Raw genomic sequence first — 22,729 nt, 5'->3', positions numbered from 1 at the left:
TAAGCTCAAAAATAAGTATTTCAAACAGATCGTTATTTATTTTATTTATTTTGTCATATATAATATTAATATACCCCTAAAAAATTATTTTGGAGCCCTAATTTAAAGGGGTCTAGGGCGTCGCCCTCATCGGCCTCCCTCAGTGTGTGTTGAGAGGTTCAAAATATGTGTGATGATGTACTCCATTTATAACATGATTGTGTGGTAGAACACAAGATATTCCTAATTAACCAAACTCATAATAACTCTCCTAATACTCCCATAGAACGAACAATCAAAGAAAAGATATTATAAATATTCAATTTCTCCACAACCACCCATGCATAGAGTTTTTATTCATGCATCAACACCGTTACATAAAGGACATTATTACTATTAAAGTACAACAAATTAAACGACCAAGAAATTGGGCTTGATTGTTTAATGAGCTTCTCTCAAAACGAATCGTTCGGGAGAATTCAAATTTGATTTATGGTGAAAACAATTATTAACTTGAGTTTACTTAATTACTTGCAGCCGAATTCTAAACTACCGGAGTCTCATTTCCTTGAAAACCAGAGAGTTAAATACCAAAAAAAAATTAAACATGTTCATGGTTCCCCGGGACAATAACTGGTTGTTGACTCCTCAAATGGAGTTGTTGGTGAGTTCTCTATAATCTTATGATCTAATATTTGATTTGTAAGAGATAAGTATTTAACAACAACATATAAAAAACGGACCAGATAAGCTTTTAAGGCGTCGAAACTTGTGTCGGACAATAGATTTTTTTATATTGGTAATTTGTACAGAAAATTGTCTTTGTGATGTAGTAATGGACACTACACATTGTACTATATAGTGTATATAGTGACATAAAGCACTATATTCGATATTCATTCATTCAATAATAATTTTTCCTTTTCCTTTCCCCTTTTCTCTCTAGAATTTAGTTATGAATTCAGTTACATTCATCTTTGCTTTTCAATCCCTTTCCGTTGCACTCTGATCTTTCTTCTCCGATTGCTCCGTCATGCCTCCTCGTGGTGCTCCGGCTGCTCCGGTTGATCCTGTTCTGGATCAGACAAGTCCTTTTTATGTTCATCCTAATGACGGTCCCTCCTCCATCACTGTCACGCCAGTTCTGAACGGTTCCAACTATCACTCTTGGGTGTGTGCTATGCGTCGAGCTCTCGGCGATAAGATGAAGTTTGATTTTGTCGGCGGTTCAATTCCGGTTCCAATCGATCCGTTTGATCTGTCTCTGCGTGCTTGGAATCGATGCAATATGCTCGTTCATTCTTGGATCCTCAACTCTGTATCCGAATCGATCGCTCAATCCATTGTGTTCATGGACAACACAATCGATGTGTGGAACGACTTGAAGGGACGTTTTCCGATGTGCAACTGCCGCGTGAAATGCAATTGTGATGCAATGCGCAATGCTCGTACCAATCATCACTTCGATATGGTTAAGTCTCAGATCCTTCTCATGGATCCTCTTCCTCCCTTGAATAAGATCTTCTCTATGGTGATTCAGAATGAGCGCCAAGGTAATTTCACTCCTTCTGAAGACTCTAAAGCTTTGATTAATGCTACGAATTTTAGGCCTTCTAGTTCTGCTTCAAGTTCTAAGAATTCCAGGTTAAATTCTTCTGCTGGTAAGTGTGTTTGCACCTTTTCTGGTAAGGACAACCACATCATTGACAACTGCTAAAGAAGCACGGCTTACTGCCACATCTTCAGAAGAAATCTCAGGCTCATAATGTTGCAGCTGAGGGACACGATTGTGATAGTGATTCCATTGCTACATCTAAGCCCTAAGCTGCTAGCTCTAGTTCTGCTCCTATGACACGGGATCAATGGGAGAGGTTAATTGCTCTAATTAAAAACTCTTCACTGAGCGAAGGTTATATTTCAGCTTCCTCAAATTAGGTTGATTCTTCCAATGTCACTGGTCATACATCAGTGAATCAAGGTATAATCTCAACTTCTTTCGTTAACCATACTACTCCAAGTACGTGGATCATTGATTCATGTGCTAGTCACCATATTACCACATCACTCACTTGGTTTCATTCATATAATGAAATCAATCCTATTAGTGTTAGGTTACCTAATGGTACTTCTGTTTATGCTAAACATAGTGGTCTAGTGAAATTCACTAATAATTTTGTGTTGCACAATGTGTTATGCATACCAGAATTTTCAGTTAATTTGCTGTATGTTTCTAGTTTAAGTCAGTTTTCAAATTACTCAGTTATTTTCAATAGTATGCAATGTGTAATTCAGGAGCAAGGAACTTGGAAGACGATTGGTTCTGCTGAAGTTGTAGATGGATTGTATTACCTCAATCACAAGTTCAAGCCAGTTTATGTTTCTGCTATATCCAACAATGAACATGCTATTTTCAACATTCCTAATAAAGCCCTATGGCATTTTAGATTAGGCCACTTGTCCTAATAAAGCTTTCAAACCTTATGAATTGATTCATTTTGACATTTGGGGTCCTCTTTCTATTAAATATGTTCATGGTTATACTTATTTCTTAACTGCAGTACATGATTTTAGTAGATTTACATGGGTTACTTTAATGAAATATGTTCATGGTTATACTTATTTCTTAACTGCAGTACATGATTTTAGTAGATTTACATGGGTTACTTTAATGAAAACTAAAGCTGAAGCAAGACAAAGTGTTATAAATTTCATAAACTTGATTGAAACTCAAAATGAATGCAAAGTAAAGATTGTTCGAACTGATAATGGTCCTGAATTTTTAATACCAAATTTTTATCAGTCAAAAGGTATAATGCATCAAACTAGTTGTGTAGAGACACCTCAGCAAAATGGAAGGGTTTGGCAGAGGCTTAATCTACCATTCCAATTTGCCTAAAAGTTTTTGGTCCTATGTTGTCATTCATGCCACTTACATCATAAATAGAATACCTTCTCCTCTTTTACAAAACAAATCACCTTATGAACTTTTGCATAATCATTCACCTGATATGAACACTTTAAAAGTCTTTGGTTCTCTTGCTTATGCTTCTACTTTACAAGCAAACAAAACAAAACTTGAACATAGGGGTAAAAAATGTATTTTCTTGGGGTACAAGCAAGGTGTGAAAGGCACTATACTCTATGATCTACATTCCAAAGAATAAATTAGTAACTTTGGTGGTAATCGGTTTTAATATATTAGTAATAGATACATGAGTTTTGGTGTGGACTTTTCATAATACCAATAATACCCATGATTTTTTTTAGTAGCAACAAAAATCTTTTATTAATAAACTCACCATAACATCATAAGACACAATTTTTTTTAGCAGCAAAAATCTTTTATTAACAAACTCACCATAACATAAGATATATTTTTTTTGGACATAATTTTCATAAATATTGTTTGTGATGGAATATTTTCCTCACAAAATTAATGTCATGTGTTTGTGATGGATAGGTTGTGACGGATTTATTCGTCACAGATTTCCTCACTGATGTAAAATTACAATATTTTGCCACTAATTTCGTCACTATTAGTGAGGGATTTGATTCACTCTCAAATTTCCGTCACTAATTTGCAGTTATTTTGTAGTGTGAATTGTCACCTTTATAGAAATAACGCATAACATTTTTATGGTAAAAAAAAATTAATATTATTGTGATATAGTATGTAAAATATAAGACACATGGGTAACCATTTTATAAAATATTTATGAATTTACAATACAAATATAGATAAGGTAAATTTTATTTTACGCTACAAATATTAGCTCAATAGTAAGAGCTTATAACTTTGAGGTATAAAGTTTTTTTTTTTTTAAACTTGGTATCCGGCCTTAAGACCAACTAATCTAAGGGGACTAATCCCACCACCCACTTGGGGGACCCATTTAAAGTCAGAGTTTTTTGCTCTGTATGGATTTGGAGGTATAAAGTTAAAAAAAAACTGCGTACCATTTTTTTTTGGTTTACCATAATATTGGTACGAAGTTTCCATCGCCATTAGCGATTACTAATCTCCGTCAGGGAATCTATGGATATACAAGGTGGGTTCTCTCATTTCAATCAAAATTTCTCCATACACATGAACTACTATTGAATCTCTGATCACATGCTTAATGGAACCAAGACTCTTATAATTTGGACCAGTTCATTGTTGGTAAACTCGTACCACTTTAATCATTGTGTGTATCATAATTTTAATTTTAAATTGTTTTTTCTTTTGGTGAAAATTTTAAATTGTTCTACTTAGAGCATAATATTTTTTTAATTTTAAAACACCAAAAAAAATTATATTATTCACCAAAAATCTACTTACCGTACAAGTGTGTCACAAATATAAAATTACAACAGTTAATTGTTTTGAACGGAAAACTACTAGAGTTAATATCAAACCATTCAAAAGTCAAAGGAATTACAACATCCATACAAAGCAATACAAAACTATTACTCCTAAACACCCGAGAAGATAGGTACACCATTCATAAAAAAAAAAAAAACTAAAATATTCCATGATTAAAAAAAATAAAAATATATTGGACATTTTATTTAAGCCAACTCCACGACAAATTATTGACATCCTGAAACAATGAATTTGTTACATTCTTTTAGTGTTTTTTTGATTGTGTGTTTGCTGATTTCTGAATGTCACGCTGATGCTAATGCTAATGTTAATGCTAGTTGCATCGTATCAAAACTAGCGATTGATGCAAGTTCTGGAAGGCATATTCCAGATACATTGTTTGGAGTATTTTATGAGGAGATTAACCATGCAGGAGCTGGGGGAATATGGGCTGAACTTGTGAGTAATAGAGGTTTTGAAGCAGGAGCTAGCTCCGATGGTTCCATTTATCCGTGGAAAATTATTGGAGAGAATCAATCATCAATTGTTGTATCGACTGATCATTCTTCTTGTTTTGAACGTAATAAGGTTGCATTACGCATGGATATTCTTTGTCAAGGCAAATCTTGTCCACAAGCTGGTGTTGGTATCTCCAATCCTGGTTATTGGGGAATGAACATTGAAGAAGGGAAAACGTATAAAGTAGTCTTCTATGTTAGATCACTTGGTCCAATTGATTTACAAGTTTCATTTATCGGATCAGACGATGGTGCAAAATTAGGTTCAAAAAAAATAATGGCTCATGGACTTAATGTTACACAATGGAGTAGGATGGAGAGAACAATTAAGGCTAAAGGTTCGAATCATAATTCAAGTCTACATATAACAACAAAAAATAAAGGGGTAATATGGTTAGATCAAGTGTCAGCTATGCCTTTGGATACACATAATGGTCATGGTTTTCGAAATGATCTTTTTAAAATGGTGGCAGATTTGAAACCAAAATTTTTCAGGTTTCCTGGTGGTTGTTATGTTGAAGGAGATTTTATAAAAAATGCCTTTAGGTGGAAAGATACGGTTGGACCATGGGAAGAGAGACCTGGTCACTTAAATGACATTTGGCATTATTGGAGTGATGATGGACTTGGTTATTTTGAGGGTCTACAATTGTCAGAAGATCTTGGTGCGTTACCTATATGGGTGTTTAATAACGGTCTTAGCCACCATGATGAAGTTGGTCCTTCTTCAATTCAGCCATTTGTGCAAGAAGCTCTAGAAGGTATTGAGTTTGCTAGAGGTTCTGCCACGTCACGATGGGGTTCTCTTAGAGCTTCCATGGGACATCCTCAACCATTTAATTTGAGATATGTTGCTATCGGAAATGAAGATTGTGGTAAATTATACTATGAAGAAAATTATAAGATATTTTATGATGCTATAAGGCATACTTATCCTGATATTCAAATGATCTCAAACTGTGATGCATCTGATCTTCCACTAAAGCACCCAGCAGATATCTATGATTACCATATTTATACAAGTTCTAACGACATGTTTTCCAAGTATACCAAGTTTGATAAGTCACCGCGATCTGGTCCAAAGGCATTTGTTAGTGAGTATGCTGTTTGGAGGGAAGATGCTGGTCATGGAAGTTTGTATGCAGCCGTGGCTGAAGCTTCATTCCTTATTGGAATTGAAAAAAATAGTGATGCAGTAAGCCTAGTTTCATATGCACCCCTCCTTTCCAACGTAAATGACAATGGGTGGATACCAGATGCAATTTTTTTTAACTCTCATCAAAGTTATGGAACTCCGAGTTATTGGCTACAACAACTGTTTATTGAATCTAGTGGAGCAACCTTTCTTAATTCAACTCTCCAAAGTTCATCTACCTCAATTGTTGCATCCGCCATTCAGTATAAAAATTGTAAAGATGGACACAATTATATAAGAGTAAAAGTAGTAAACTTTGGTAACACTACTGAGAGCTTAGGGATGTCAATAAACGGCTTACAAACAAATGTGCAACCAACTGGTTCTTCAATGGTGGTACTTACATCCTCAAATAAAATGGACGAGAATTCCTTCTCGGAGCCAATGAAGATTGTGCCTCAACGATCTTCTCTTGCGAATGCAAACAAGGACATGAATGTTGAACTTCCTCCTTATTCAGTTACATCATTTGATTTATTAATTTAAATTAATGTGGTGGAATGTTGCTTTATTTTTTTTTTATAAAATGGGATATATATATATATATATATATATATATATATATATATATATATGAGGAGAGATCAAATTACACCGGTGTAACAGTTGAGTAATGTTACATCGCTCAATAACGTTTTAACGAATACAAATTTTACAAAATCCTCTGTTAGATTGACAGTTTATATGATATAGATTATCTATGTTAAGTTTTACAAAAATTTTAAATTGTTAGATATATTATTGAGATCAATCAAGATTAACGATTTATGTGTTTTTATTAAATACCGTCAATCTTGATCTTCCTCAATAACATATCAAACGATTTTAGATTTTTATAAAACTTAACATAGATGATCTATAACACATAAGCTTTCAATCTAACGGTGAATTTTGTAAAATTTGTATTCATTAAAGCTTTATTGAGCGGTGTAACATTACTCAAATGTTATACGGGTGTAATTTGATCTCCCCCTATATATATAGATAGATAGATAGATAAAATTTAGAGTGAAGAGATGGTGCCTCAGTCCGAAGTAGAAAAGACCTTAAAGTTCAAAAAATACTTACAAAAGAACTTATATACTTTCTTCCGATAACACTAGCGGGCTCAAAATTAACGGATTATGCGTTTTTATTAAATATCGTTAATATTGATCAATCTCAATGACATATCAAACGATTTTAGATTTTTGTAAAATTTAACATGGATGATCTATGTGATATAAACTTTCACTCCAACGGTTGATTTTGCAAAATTTGTTTTCGTTAAAGCGTTATTGAGGGGTGTAATATCACACTCAAATTTTATACCGGTGTAATTTGATCTCTCCCCTATTATATATACACACACACATAGGCTAGAATTTAAACTCGAAAATTCCCACTTATTTATATTTCTAGCCACTAGACTACTTGACCAAAAATAAAATAAAATTTTACATATTTTTTTGGACAATTTTTGTTACATAGTTTTAGTTTTAATATTCATGTTATTTTGACAGGCTGTATGTTATTAAATTTAAATACAATTTGGTGAAAAAAAATATGGTTAAGAACAAGTTTATAGAAAAATGGTTAAATATGTTTTTCGTCCCTACATTTTATCTTATGATTAAAAATAGTCCTTATATTTTTTTTATGGTGAAAAAAAATCCTACAATTTTTTCCGTTAACAAAATTGTTCCTTGCCGTTAATTTTGCAAACAGAATGCTGACGTGACATAGTATGGACACGAGTTTTTAGAGTTAAATATGTATTTATTCCTTATTACCTTTTGTTTTATATTAAGAAGCGGTGTAAAAAACATAGAATTTATCTTATCTTATTATACTAAAAGCAAGGCTGATTTGTCAGCCCTAATTCCTTTGCTAACTTGCAACCCTAATCTTTGTCCAATTGGCTTTTGACATTTTTTTCTAGCAGCCAATACAATCTTGACACACCTAGGTTTTAATTTCATTTTAGGTTTTGCTGTGTTGCTTTTCATCTAGGGTTTGGAGGACATTCAAATAGCCATCTTACATGTGGCTCTAGGTTTGCTTATCTCTAGGTTTCAATCTTCACATTCATTCTAGGTTTAGGTTTATATGAATCTTACACATCTTACACATGGCTTAATATAATTCTTTGCATGTCTCATGGCTGATTTTGAGATTGCTGGTTTAAAGAAACAATTGGCACAAGTAGTTTATGGAAACAATTGTGGTTTTATTATTTCTTTCCCAGTGTTTTTTCATTTGTCAAGTTTTTCTCTCTCTCTCTCCCCCCCCTCTCTCGTACGCTCTCACTCTTTCTCCTCACACTTTCATCTCTCTTTCTCCTCCCCATCTCATCCTTCACCATAACATCCACACCACAACCTCCACCACCATCTACAAATGAATCACTCGTAAGAGTGAGGGAGTGGCCGAGTGAGAGAAGCCGGCGGGAGAGAAGTTCTGGCGAGGAGGAGGAGTTCCGGCCGAGAGAGTTCTTGTGGCCGTTTGTGGTGACACGGCGGTGCTTGGCAACGGCGGCATGAAGCTTCTTGCTCCTTCTTTCTCCTGGTTCGATCTCAAATTGTATGCTCTATTTATTTTATTTTTTTTCGTTGCTTTTTTTTTTGTTGTTGGTGAGGATGTGGTGGTTATGGTGGATGGTGATGTATCTCTAAATTCATCTTCTAGATTTCATCTTTCTCAATTTGTCAATATTCATCTCTCTAATTGGTTTTCTATGTTGTTTTTTTGCAGGCTCCATAGAAGGATAAGGCTCCTCCATAGAAAAATCACTATGACCACAATTTCAGAAAGAGGTAAAGATGATTCTACTAATTTTTGTGTGTTGGTGGTTTTTTTTAGTTAAATTTTTTACAGTATGTGTTTGTTTTTTAATGACTTCTTTTGATGCAGATGAATGATGGTTGGGTTGGTTTGGAAAAGGCACCTGATGGATCTTTCAAGAAGAAGATTCTGGATTAGTAATTTTCAAGTTTTTTGTTTCTGTTCTTTTGGGAAATTTTTGTTCTTGATTCTTAAATGTAGTTTTGGGTTTTTGCAGATTAGGGGTATGGCTTTTGTCTAGGGTTAAGCCATCAGAGATTTTTTTGAAATCTATATCAAAGGAAGTTACTGGTGTTGAAGTCATTTACCCATCAAGGTTGGTTGGTGTTAAATCATAATGTGTTGTTCTGTTAAAGGTTTTCCTTTCCAATTAGGGTTTTTAGGTCCTTATTTGCATAAAATCAATTTATGAAGCCAATTTTTTCCGACATTTCTAATTTCTTTCATTGAAATGAAATTTTGCAGACAAGTAAATTTTATTTTTGTTAAACATTTTGAGAATTATAATTTTGCAGACAAGTAAATTTTATTTTTGTTAAACATTTTGAGAATTATTGTCAGTGATTATTGTTCTTAATTACTTCTGTTTAGAGGCCTGTTATATGCTATTCTTTTGTTCTTTTTCAAATAGTTTTTCATCTTTTCCTGGGTTTGGAAGAAAATCTAGATGGAGGATGATAAACAACAATGAATATTGTTATCGTCTAATTTCATTGCAATATTGTTTTATACTGTTTTCTAATCTTGAATTCTTGAATGATAATTGCAGGGTAAGGGAATGGGTATTTTCCGTAAGAGAAGGAACAATTGTGAAACAGTACCAAGTAGATAAGTAAGGTATTGGATGCCACCCTTGAAGATTTGGAGTAAGTGCCCCCCTGCCATTTTAATTTGTATTGTCCTTAAGCTTATACTTAAATACTTTCTCTTCTGAATAGGTTTTCTAATAAACACTGAAAGGAGAAGGAACTTTCATATAGGTCTATCCAAATCTCAACTTGATCTATGTTGTTCATGTTTCCTTACTTCTTTTTCGTCCTTGCTCTACTTTTGCAAATTGTGTCAATATTTCAGATATTACATGCCTTTCCTAATACATTTGTTCATCTTTTTATTTTGATTATTACTTTTATTATATCATTGTATAGGACTGTAGTCTGAGCATGTAGGTCTATCATTTGTTCACCTTGCTAAATTTGGTTGTATCCATAGTTAATGCTCCTACATTGATGAATGGCTTCTGATGACTACATAGTGAGGGACATACTATGTGAACAGATACGGGTCAAACAATTGAACATAATACTGTGTTTCTCTATATAAATACTAATAGAGCAGTCATAAGTCAGATGTTATTCATTTTGTACATGTTATTTCCTCTCTTTTTTCTCTGTCAATTCTCTTATTTATGAGGCAGCTATAAAATTTATCATTATTCTATTTTTTTTTTATTTTTAGAGTTGTGGTCATGAGTTGAAGAAGCAAGATCTCATTTCATCTATTCTTTCTACAAATGCCGGATTATGGTATCAAAATTTTAGTTGTGTTTTTAGTTTTACAATTTAAGGAGTCAATTAATGTTTTATTTGACACTTGGTTCTTGCTGCTGTATGCAGGACACATCTATCAACTATGATTTTGGATAGAACTGGTTTATGTATCAAGATTTCTTCAAAAGCTGAATGTAAGGTCTTGGATGCCACCCTTGAAGATTTGGAGTAAGTGTGTTTATCTAACTCAGTGCACTTTATTCAATCATTTTTTGTAGTGTACTTATCCACTTGGTTGTTTTTACATTGAGATTTTGATAATTTCCGATTTTGTAGTTTTTTTTTGTGTGTAGGTTTTGATATGTGATTTCTTGAATCCATCATGGGACAAGAGTGAGTAACATGAAATTTGATTTGAGGGTAGTTTTGATTCAGTTTCAATTATTGCTTTTGACAGTGTCGCTTCTACCGTCAAGTCTGCAGTTGATATTCAAACACCGGGTGATCTTATAACTCTTACTGCTGCAGCTGCAACAGGTACTTGCTTAATCTTACTATGAACTGACATTATCTACGGTTTGGTTATTTAAGCAGTTCAATCTAAGTGCTTTTGCTGCATTATATTTCCATGGACCTCTCTTCCACTTTTTTGTTCATGCCTGTAGTCATGTCTCAACATAATCACTTTGATCTATACTATTTTTAACCGTTTCAACAAAGCAAGGCTCTAAAAAAAGTTATCAGTTTATCACTATCACAAAGAGCAACTATTTCTGGTTTATACTTTAGTTTGTGCTGTTTAATATGATTTAATTTTAATATAAACTCTCTCATTTGGTTCTTGGTATGGAGTTTGGGGAATCTATGCATACATGCAGGTGATTTGAGTCAATCAGTATCACTCTGGCAATTATGTTTTTATTTATTTTTAAGAAAAGAAAAGGGGAAAGTAATTATTGGATAGTTATGAGAGTGAGAGGCCAAGCTCTCTAATTCTTGGAAGGGATTCATTTAGTGATTGAGCAACTTGAATTTCTATTTTCAAATGAACTCATTTCATTTAGTTTCTTTATGTAATTCTTTGTTTTTTCTATTTAATTATCCTGGTCGGTGGCTAATTTATAAGTGCAATACACTTCTTATTGGTGTAGAAATGTTGTTGTTTCGTTTTGGCGTGGGCCTGTGATTTTGATATGGATGCCGGTTGGTTTTACCAGATTTGCACTAGGTGTGCTTCCAGGATCAATTTTATTGCAGGACAACTCTATTGTGACAAGTGCAAAATGCCACGAACTACGGTACCTAGGTATGGACTTTGCAGACACTGCACATTTAACCAAACATATGCTTGGCATTGCTATTAGTTGGTGTTTAAACAGAGTTTTGATCTTATTGTTGGAGATATGTTGTGGCTCTGTCTGAGTTTGATACTGATGCATGTTAGTTTTATCAGGCTTGCACCAAATGTGCATCCAAAATTAATTTCATTGGAGGCCAGTTTTACTGTGAAAAATGCAGGATGCCAAGAACTGCTATACCTAGGTATAGATTTCATAAACACTGCATCTCTCTTTAAATAATCACTTGATGTTGTTAATTGGACATGATATCCTTACCTCATTTTTTTTTTAGGTTTTTAGGAAGAACTGCACAAGACTTGCTTGATGCAGCATTTGCAGATAAAGGATGGATTTTGATCTAGCTTGAAGGTTTTGATCATCTGTTATAAGAGGTAGTTTCTCTTCTTGCATCTCTTACATTATGATCTTTTTTTTTTATTTGCGAAGTTAATTAGCATTTAGCACATGTATTATATGTTCTTAATGTTCCTGAATTTTCATCTATTTGATGTGAATTGCAATCAATTACAGTTATACCGAGACAATTGATACATAGGAATTACGGTTATACCTGAGGAACTTGATTAGTCATTTTTGTTGAACAACCGTCAACCAACCAGCAACAACCAAAAAATGCACTCACGGTGATCTTTTGCACACACACATACATATGAAAGTTCAGAATAAACATTACACATTGTTTGAGATGTCATGCTTGGCTATTAACATGTTGATATTGTTTTGCAGGAGATAGCAAAAAAGTGCAAATTTTGAGGTAACGAGAAATACAAACGAGAGTTTAAAGATGGTAAAGGTAAATTTAAAATTGAATCATATTCGATTACACCTCTGATATGTCTATTTTGTTCTTATAAAGTAAAAATTTGAGTATGAATTCTTTTTGGGAGTTGCAACCCTAAGTAGAGAACATTTCTTAGTTTTATTCTATCATTTTGTTATGTGCTTAGAGCCTCTAAGCACATACTGCTTTTATTATTAAATAAAATCCTTTCCAAGAACCATATCCTAGACCTGTCCATTCCAAGAACCTGTCTATTCTATACCACACCAGATTTGAATTCAACCTTCAAAAAATAGAAATAGAATTCAACCTTAAAAGGTCATAATTAATAGTATTATAGTAATAATAAGTGATTCAACTTTATTACTAGATCACACTATTATCAAAGAATACTGGCCAGATTTGGTTTTCTCTAAACATTGGGCTGCCTCACACCTGTACCCTCTTTTTGGTCATGCTCATGTAACAATTTACTTAGGAGTACAGTAATAAAATTTTAGATATACTGAACCATAAAATTTTAGATATACTGAAGCTATAGACCAATTCATTCATGCTTAGGTCAGGTCCAGCATAACAAATGAGTCCAAAGCTGATCCAAAGATGAATCCAATACCATGAAATACAGTGGATAAAGTGTTTTAGGAAGTTATTGATTCTTTTGATTTCTTCTCTTTTATATTTTGGTATTCTTTAAACACTATCAATTATCTTTTATGTGATTTCATCATCATCCCTTGAGGAAGTTTTCTTTCCCAAAAACAAAGATGAAAAAACGATCAAAAGCAGGTAAGAAAACTCATTTTGTTTTTCTTGGTAAACATGATTACAGAATGTCTGCTGTATATATTTATCTGAAATTCTGAATTTTGATGAAATCATATAATATAGTCAATTACTTGAAGAGTCAGTGACTGAATTTTCCTTACTTATTTCTCGATTTCTTTCGGCATACCTGGCAACGGGAATGAATGAACATGTAGTACACACAACAACGGCAGCAGAATCTGCTTCACCAATTGGAGCTATAGGTGGTGCTGCTGAGTAAAGGAAATAGACTATAGGCGCTTTCGTATGCTTTGAGTCTGTATTAGGTGGTAGTTTAATTAGTGTAAATGAGAATGTTAGCAAGTGAAGCTATGGCTTTGAAGAGATATTAGTAGTTTATTTAGAAGGAGCTTTATCTTTGCATAAGGATTGACTATTAACAGTATTTTATGGCCTACTCTTGACTTGTGTTAGTGTACTTTGGTCACTAGGATGTACTTTTTAATGTATTGGTGTCTTTGTTTGAAATATTTGGTACTCTCTTAATGAAATGTATCCAATCTTCGGCTAATAGTTTGAAGTTTTATAATTTAGATTCACCATGTTTCAAATCAATTATTTCATGGTTCCTAACTAACTTTCAGTTTCCTTTTATTAATGAAATGTGTTCAATTTGCATTCAAGGTTTTCAATTTTATAGTACTCATATTCCAATTCAATTTTTTTTTTTTTTGTGTTTTCTCTTTGAATAAGTTCAAATCTTTAGTGTTTTATCATTTAAATAACACAGTTGGAAGGGTTTGAGAATGGATTGTCAAAGTGTCAAACAATGTAAACCTTTAATATGATTATAATTTCATGGCATCAGTCAATTCAACTTTGAAGAGCATCCGTTTGTTGATAAACACATCCGGTGCTCGTGGATATGAAGTAGAGTTAGGATCCTATATAGATAAACAGCCAAAAAGGACATTACCACAAAAAAACACAGATAACAAACACATAAAAGATTAAACACAGTTACACAAAAAAAGTTACGTTGTTCATAGAATCTAGCAAATCCTGGGCCGTGATGAGAGAGAAAATATTGTGTAAAATGAGAGTCATATTGATGGAATACAAGACCTGGAAAATCACATGATCGAACATGACAAAAGTTATTGATCCTATATTATCAATCACCTGGATTGTAATTCTGATTATCTCTGCGTATAGAGCTTTTAAATTTTACTCCGCTTAAAGGCCAAAATTTAATAGAGTTTCTTAGTCTCCACACCGTATATTAACCTCTATATATCACTTGGGTCTCACAATTTGATGTCTTACTTTATTACCCGATTTATAAACTTTTGGGTGTCGATCGAGATTCACAATTTTTTTTTATTGTTCTCCGATTATCAATATATATTTGTAATTTTTTTTTTCCATTCTAATATAGAGGTTTTGTATCTTTCTAATATATATGCCTGTAATTTATGGGCGCTTTCTATAATTTATGCACGCTGCATATAGAGTTTAAAAAATTGTCTCTGCTTAAACCCAACTTTTAATAGATAGTTTCTTAGTGTCTACACCATATATTAACCTCTACATATAACTTAATATCTTTATAATTTTTAAGATAATCGCTAAAACTATGAATTTAATAGAGATGCTTGAAGTAATGGTATTGCAATTAAATTACTAAATGTGGAATGAACCAATTTGATTAATATCGATATGCTTATGTCTAGCTTATTTTGACCCATAGCATTCATGATTGGCAACAACCATGATTGTTATATAAATGAGGTTACTACAAACCCGTGCATCGCACGGGGCGGTTGCTAGTTGTTACTGAATTTGGTCCATACTATTTATTTTACATATGGAATGTTTATGACAATTGTGGGTCTCATTTTTTATTTATAAAAAAAAAACTTGAAAAAAATAGAAATTCAAACCTTCATCTCTCTAAACCCGGCTCCACAAATCCTTCATCTAAATCTTCCTAAAAATTTCATCGGTCTCCAATCAACTTACTAAATCCTCCAAACACAAGCCAATGATCATGATCCAATTGACGCTTTCCACGTTTTACTCGAACAAGAGATGATCCGTGACACATGGCGAGATCATAATGATGTATAAGTTATATATTCAAGCACATACACGATTGATGAAATACGCTTCGCGGTGTTTTTACAGTTGCATACGTATAGGGATGTCAATTTACATCCACCAGAGCGGATTCCTGCGGGGATTGCCTCGTTCGGAGTTCCGAAAAAATAGTTTTTTTCGTCGTGGGGACGATGATGGAGGTAAAAACTCCCCCGTGGTACTTTGGGGCGGGGATCGGGGAAGACGCATCTGTCCCCGCGGATTCCCTGAATCCGTCCTTATATACTTAACTATATTATTATTAATAATAATAAAAAAAAATATAAAACTAACTAAGGAGTGTGTCCATTATTTTTTCCAACAATTTTGAGATATTTTGGTTATGAATTTTTGTATGATTATGCATACTTTGCTATACATTATGGAATATTTTGTCTATATTATGTTTTGTATGATTATTAGTAGCCAAATACTTTTGCAATTAATGTTTTTTGCTTATGAGTGCATTATGTGTTGTTTTTAATTTTTTAAAAAAGAAAGATGCAAAATATTTGTTTTTCTTTTATATATAAATAAAATAGAAAAAAATATCATCATCCTAATGTCATAATTTTTACCGAAAAATATAGAATTTTGTTAATATTCGATATCAATGGATCTCCGCGGGTACCGTGGGGATCTTTGGGGATGGGGATAAATATTCCCCCATGGGGACGGGAATGGAGGCAAAAACTCCCCCGTAGACACTTCGGGGTGGGGAACGGGGAAAGTTTCCTCCGCACATTCCCCGCCCCGTTGTACGTTGGCTTTCAACCGTGTTGTAGCGGTGACGTAGTTGAAGGAATTGTTGTGGCTTGTTGCTGGAAGAGGTGGTGGTGATGACAAAGGAGAAGCGAAGGGTGGTGGTAATAAGATGAATCTTGTTGTGACTTTGCACAAAGAAATATTAATTTCAATTAATAAATATTTTTAATATTCTTTTAAGTTTTATTTTTTTTTCTCTTTTTTAACAAAAAAATAGGGGCCCATAATTGTCACATAAACATTACTCCCTCCATCCCAAATTATAAGAGAAAATAAAAAAAAATCACACTTATTAAGAAAAAGTAAAACATGTGAATTTGAAGTATGTTTTTGTGGGTTTTCCTTGGAATAAGTTGCATAGGAAGATGTAAAAACAATTTTTATTGGTTGTTGCTTATTGAGAAAATGAGAGAGAGAATAAATTAAATGCAATTTGCATTTAATTTTATGAAAATAAGGAAAAAACATTCTTGAAAATAATTTTTTCTCTTATAATTTGGGACAAAAAAATGGGCATTTTTCCCTTATAATTTGGGACGGAGGGAGTATGTTCGTAAAATTAATGGCATAGATCAAATTCAATAACAGAATGACATGTTTTCCATATAAATTGACTCTGATCGGGACTCGATCGTGTAACAACATCCACATAAAAGTTGTAACCTTGTTTGGCGCTATACATTTTCAAATAGCATTAAGAGTGTGTGTTTGGATGTGGATTCTAGAAATTTAAGGGATTTTAAATGCTAGGCAATTCAATTGATTCAATTGAATTCCCTTGATTTTCAAATACCATTGTTTGGATAAAGTGACGAAATTCCATTAATTGTAAAATTCTTTATTTGAATAATGTAATTGAATTTCATTCACTTAATTTTATTTATCTTAATCTTAATATAATAATTATAATAAAAAACTCGGCCTGAACCCTAATATCGGCAGAGAATTCTAAAATTGACCCTAAACCCAAAAAATGGCCGAAAAACCTAAAATCGCCCAAAACCCATAAAATCACCGATAAACCCTAAAATCGGCCGAAAAACCTAAAATCGGTCAAAAATCCTAAAATTGGCCGAAAAACCCAAAAAAACAGCCAAAAACCCAAAAAAATCGGCCGAAAAACCTAAAATCGACCAAAAACCCTAAAATTGATTTTAGGGTTTTTGGTCGATTTTAGGTTTTTCGGCCGATTTTTTTGGGTTTACGGTCGATTTTAGGTGTTTCGGCTGATTTTAGATTTTTTGATCAATTAGTAATGTTTAAAAGTTTATAGAGAATAAGGAATTTCAAATTCTTAGCTTTTAGGTGTCATTTGAAATTTCTTAAATTTAACTTAGACAAAATACTCCACAAATTTCCTTCATTTTGAAAATTCTACAAATGAATTATCCAAACAACGAAAACCTTTATTTTTTTAAAACTAAAGAGACTCCTGTAAAAAAAAAAGAGTTTACATGAAACTAAAGAGAAAAGGCTCAAGGCCTAACCAAGTCAACTTCTAACCCATAAACAAGCTAAATGGTTAGACAACCACAAGTTGAAATTATAATCAAAGTCATATTTACGGGTCGGTCACTACTAAAAAACGTAAGCATAACTTTGATTATGATTTCAACTTGTGGTGGCCGAAGACCCATAAGCAAAGCACGACTTTACAAAAGTGAAAATGATTGATTCGCAAAAGATACAAATCTTGTGAGTACTTCTTAGTTGGCAGTTACATAGACATTGATATATTGTCCCTTCGTTACTATTATAAAAAAATATTTTTTAGGTTCATTAGAAAAATTGATGTGTTTGATTAATATTATACCAAATACTTCAAATATTATAGACCAAATACTTCAATTTTCTAATGAACCTAAAAAGTGGTTTTTTTTGCATAAAATAATGATGGGGAGTAGGAGTTTTAATTTTTGTATAAGATTCAATTTAGTGTAACCGAAATTAATCTATCCCATATATAAAAATGTCAGAGAGTAATATGATATTATTTTTTAAACTTAAATGCATATTTCGTCTTCCTATTTTAAGAAAAATGAAATTTTGTCTTTCTAGTTTATTTATTTTTTTTGGTCAAGTGGTCTTTCTATTTTGAAAACTGGATTTATATCCCCCACGGCCCCACCCCTTACTCTATTTTTTCGGAACTTTGGTCCCACGTCTTATTTTTAAGTCATTTTTCTACATAATATGGTCTATTCATTTAGAGAAATGATATATCAATACAAATTCTAGACACAAATCAAATAAATATACATCTTTTTATTTTTTAAATAATATAATATTTTTTATAGATTTGCGTGCACACTCATTTTCTCTTGTATTTATACGTCGTCAAATATGTGTTGACCAAATTTGTGTTTAAATAACACAACTCATTCATTTATGGCATGTCGATGCGTATTAGGTCACACCGATCAATATCTATGTAAGCAAAAATATACCCAATAAATAATGTCGCATCATAAATAAATACTTTAACAATCAAGATTTTTAAAATTCAATATCTCCAAGACTTTTAAATTTTGTGGGATTATCGGAATGAGGTGTATTGTTAAAAAAGTCTTGAAGATTTTAAAAGATTTTGTAGGAATACATTGAATTTATGGGATTTTAAAAGATTTTATTAAAAAAACTTTTACAATCAAGATTCTTAATTGAGGATTTTAATGGATTTATAATACAGATTTTTTAGATTTCAAAGTATTTTATGGAATTCTAAGATTCTCCATAAATTGGCATATTCTTCCTGCTTTTTGTTTGAACCCTATAACCGATGTAGCTATATTTTCTCGCACCGGAAATTTATCGGAATGGAGATGGTGATTTAAAAATTATGAACCGCAATTTTATTTTATTTATTTATTTACAATAATTTATTTAAAAAAAGAAAAGTTGCATTTGAATCAAATTGTAAAAGAACAACTACACCAAAAGTTGTAAAACAACAAGTAAATGTTGTAACAAAATAACAATGAATCAATCATACAAAATAACAATGAATCAATTTACAAAAGAAAAGTTGCAGAAAGAATTTTTCAGCGTCAATACGTCCTAGACCATGTTTGACAAAAATATACTATTCATTTATCTTGTTTTGACTGTATTTTTTTAATAATAATATATAAATGTAAATATTAGCATATAAGATTTCTTTCAATTTGTTTTGATGAGTATTTTCAAAATATTAAATTTTTATAATTTTTAATAATAGATAATTAAAGATATTAGTGATCAAAATTGTGTATTAGCGTATGTGCAGTGTTCAGAGTCTTATAATTAGGTACGTGGTAGTATATAGCATGATGGATGAACAATATTTGAAACGGTATATCAATTGGCATTCAAAAGAAATTACCTAAAATATCGATTGAAAAGTTGTATGAGAAAGAATTATGTAGTCCTTTTGTCGGTCAGAAGAAAAAAGTCTTGAAAGATTATAAAAAGTAAGGGTTTGAGTGAAATTGTTGGATGAATGATTTATGTGTATTTTTTAACTAAAAAGTCTTTCAAAATACACATCACGGAAGAATCCATCAAAATTGGTAGACTTTTGAATACCAATGAACATTCTATAAATAACAAGAAATCTCAATTGAATACCAACAGATTTCATTGTCCTGAAAAGAAAATCTTGATTGTCTTAATTGAATACCACAAGATTTATTTAACTTTTGTAAACGTCTTGATTAAATATCACAAGACTTTTTTATAAAAAAGTCTTTTAAATCCTCTGAAATCTTGATTAAATAAAAAATCCTCTGAAATCTCAATCTAATGGTCCATTTGGCCCTTCTTATTTTCATCTTCTTAAAAGTAGTAAAAAGGTAAAAATTGTGTTTGACCCAACTTATCCTTATTTTCTACTTTTTACTTTATTTCTCTAATTCTTTTAAGGAGAAATAAGGGCAAATACAATTTTTTACTTCTCTATTTCTTTCAAGGAGAAATAGAAAAGTAAAAAATAAGTAGGGTCAAACAGAGCTTAATATAGATCTCCCTTAGCTAATGAGCATTAACCCTCATTTTTTGTGTGAACACATGCAAATATCTTTTTTTACAAAGTTGGATGTTATCAAAGACGGTGAATATTAAATTATTATTGACCTTTGATCATATGTGGATGGATTTGCTAAGTTTGTTAAGATTTAGATTTTAGTTTGTAAACACGATATTATCGATTGAAAGTTTTATATGTATCTTAGCTAGCTAGTGAGCATTAATTACCCCTCGTTTTAACTTCTTTTTTTTTTAACGAAGCAAATTAATGCATTTCATTAATCCTCATTTTAACTTTTAATCCACCAATAAATTTCTACTTTTTTGCACACACTTTCTCTTTCGAATAAATTTAATATATTATTTTTTAAAAAAACAAAAATTTAATATGTTTTTTGACAAACAAAAATAAAACAAATTTTAGTTTAGTATATGAATGAATGAAGTTTGTTTTACCGTAAATAGAATTAAGAAATCGTAACCAAAAAAAAAAAAATTAAGAAATCTTTCAGTTGTTCCAAATCCAATAAAAAATTATGCAAGATTAGTATCGATTATAAGTCATCCTAATCCTTCCATTGCTCACCCTTTGTCCTCTATTAATTTTTTTTGACTAACCCCTATTCTCTATATGTTTTTGTTTTTTTTTGGTAAAAATACATTGAATCAACTTTTTTTTCCTTTTGATAATTGAATCAACCTTCTTTGAAAATTGTGATCACATTAATTACATATATATCTTATAAATTGGAAATCGATCGTTTTTTTCTAGAAAGAAATAAAATTTAAAAAAGAAATTATTTTTTGACAAAAAAATTAAAAAAGAAATTAGTTTTTTTTTTTTTGACGGCAGAAAGGAATTACTAGTACTTTAGAAATACAAAAAAGGAATTAGTTTAAATTAAAAATAGAGGAAAAAGAGGAAAGTATAGCATTTGTGATATGATAATAATAAGTAATTATTAATAACAATAAGTATAGGAAAACGCGGAAATTAATAACAAAACGGTCACCTCTATCTTACCTCACTATATATAAACACCCTTCACTCTTTTCACTTCTCAACTCAATTAGAATCATCACACTATAATTCTCTCCAAAAAATACATAGCTATATTTTATACTAGTTTTAAATATTGAGAATTTATTCAATGGATATGATGAGGGCTAATTTTGTTTTGATTATGTCAATGATCATGCTTAGTTTTTCATTGTCATATGGTTACAAATTTAACGTTGGTGGCAACGATGGTTGGGCAGTGAAACCTTCAAAATGGTATGGTCAATGGGCTGAGAATAATAGGTTCCTAATCAACGATACACTTTGTAAGTTTAAAGTTTCAATTTTTCCTTTGATTTTTTTTTTATATCTTAAATCTCAATACTTTATATATCAATCATAAATTGAGTAGTTTTCTCTTATGAAACAACCATAATTTAGTATAAAAACTATAGTAAAAATCAAAACTTTGCATACATGATAATATTTCTCTATGAAGGTTTTTTTGGGTTATGAAGCAATCGATAATTTTGTATGATAAAAGTCAAAACTTGGGTTGGTTTTATTTTCTTTAATTGTTATAAGTTTTCTAAAATTTTGCAGTGGTAATCGGTTTGGATAGTAAGTTGTAATTGTTGGGTGGGTTGAATTCCCAGCTTATTGTAAACAAAAAAAATTACAATTTCTTTTTGGTTAAAATTGTTTACAAAATCATATCTTTTGAGTCTTTCTTTTGCAGTTTAGATGGGTAAGTTTTTGAGATTAAAGTCTAATATTTGATCCAAAAAATTATTCTATGATTTACTATTGATTTTATGTAATTTTTGGTGACGATGTTTATTGGTCATGCAGATTTTAAGTATACCAAGGGATCTGATTCAGTGTTGGTGGTAAGCAAAAAAGACTACTACTCATGCAACATAGGGAATGCGATCCAGAAATTGGACGGTGGAGATTCAACTTTCACATTTGACAAATCAGGTCCTTTTTTCTTCATTAGTGGAAACGTTGAAAATTGCAAACAGGGTGAAAAATTGATCGTTGTTGTTTTGTCACCAAATCATCGTAAACAAGGTCCATCATCAGCACCTTCACCATCATGGAATTCCCCGTCACCGGCATCGACACCTGTATCGAATGCTCCTTCACCAACATCGAAGGCTCCTACACCGGCATTGACTCCTTCACCGACACCTAAATCAAGTGCTCCTTCACCAACAACGAAGGCTCCTTCACCTGCATTGACTCCAGCACGGACACCAAAATCAAATGCTCCTTCACCAACATCTAAGGCTCCTTCACCTGCATTGACTCCAGCATCGACACCTAAATCAAATGCTCCTTCACCAACATCTAAGGCTCCTTCACCAACATCGACTCCGGCATCCAATGCTCCTTTACCAACATCAAAGACTCCTTCACCATTATATACACCGCCATCGGATGTTCCTTCACCAAAATCTCCGACCCCATCTCCTGCTCAGTCGGGTTCTACAAGGTTCGGTGGTTTTGGTGTTGGATTGGTGGTTGCCTTGATCATTGGAAGCTTTGCTATTTAAAATG

The 22,729-nt window shown here is 32.1% G+C and overlaps 3 protein-coding genes and 1 long non-coding RNA gene across 17 annotated transcripts; all 4 read left to right on the top strand.

The window, feature by feature from the left end:
- The first annotated feature begins 1,012 nt into the window (after positions 1 to 1,012).
- On the top strand, positions 1,013 to 2,442 carry LOC123896567. Its single transcript, XM_045946942.1, has 2 exons — positions 1,013 to 1,640; positions 2,240 to 2,442. Exons 1-2 carry the CDS (start codon positions 1,013 to 1,015, stop codon positions 2,440 to 2,442), a joined length of 831 nt encoding a protein of 276 aa, XP_045802898.1.
- Positions 2,443 to 4,570: 2,128 nt separating this feature from the next.
- On the top strand, positions 4,571 to 6,523 carry LOC123896566 (alpha-L-arabinofuranosidase 1-like). The gene has a single exon (XM_045946941.1). It carries the CDS (start codon positions 4,571 to 4,573, stop codon positions 6,521 to 6,523), a length of 1,953 nt encoding a protein of 650 aa, XP_045802897.1.
- A 1,349-nt stretch (positions 6,524 to 7,872) lies between these two features.
- Positions 7,873 to 13,831, top strand: LOC123897560. 14 transcript variants are annotated; one of them, XR_006805082.1, is made up of 14 exons: positions 7,888 to 8,584; positions 8,771 to 8,832; positions 8,930 to 9,176; positions 9,630 to 9,726; positions 9,799 to 9,840; positions 10,319 to 10,386; positions 10,477 to 10,578; positions 10,808 to 10,887; positions 11,568 to 11,656; positions 11,804 to 11,892; positions 11,983 to 12,082; positions 12,222 to 12,334; positions 12,438 to 12,504; positions 13,476 to 13,831. It is a non-coding gene; the product is annotated as an uncharacterized LOC123897560 (long non-coding RNA). The 14 variants fall into 14 exon arrangements; XR_006805084.1 differs by having other exon boundaries at positions 7,885 to 8,584; positions 11,502 to 11,656; positions 12,438 to 13,831; XR_006805076.1 differs by having other exon boundaries at positions 7,886 to 8,584; positions 10,704 to 10,887; positions 12,438 to 13,831.
- Positions 13,832 to 21,250: 7,419 nt separating this feature from the next.
- Positions 21,251 to 22,729, top strand: LOC123898699 (early nodulin-like protein 2). Its single transcript, XM_045949713.1, has 2 exons — positions 21,251 to 21,492; positions 22,019 to 22,729. The coding sequence occupies exons 1-2, from the start codon at positions 21,318 to 21,320 to the stop codon at positions 22,723 to 22,725; spliced, it is 882 nt and encodes a 293-aa protein (XP_045805669.1). The 5' UTR covers positions 21,251 to 21,317; the 3' UTR covers positions 22,726 to 22,729.

This window comes from Trifolium pratense, linkage group LG7 (assembly GCF_020283565.1).
Source record: "Trifolium pratense cultivar HEN17-A07 linkage group LG7, ARS_RC_1.1, whole genome shotgun sequence".
NCBI classification, from domain to species: domain Eukaryota; kingdom Viridiplantae; phylum Streptophyta; class Magnoliopsida; order Fabales; family Fabaceae; genus Trifolium; species Trifolium pratense.
Note: the sequence above shows the minus strand (reverse complement) of the source record. Positions and strands in the feature narration are given on the sequence as shown.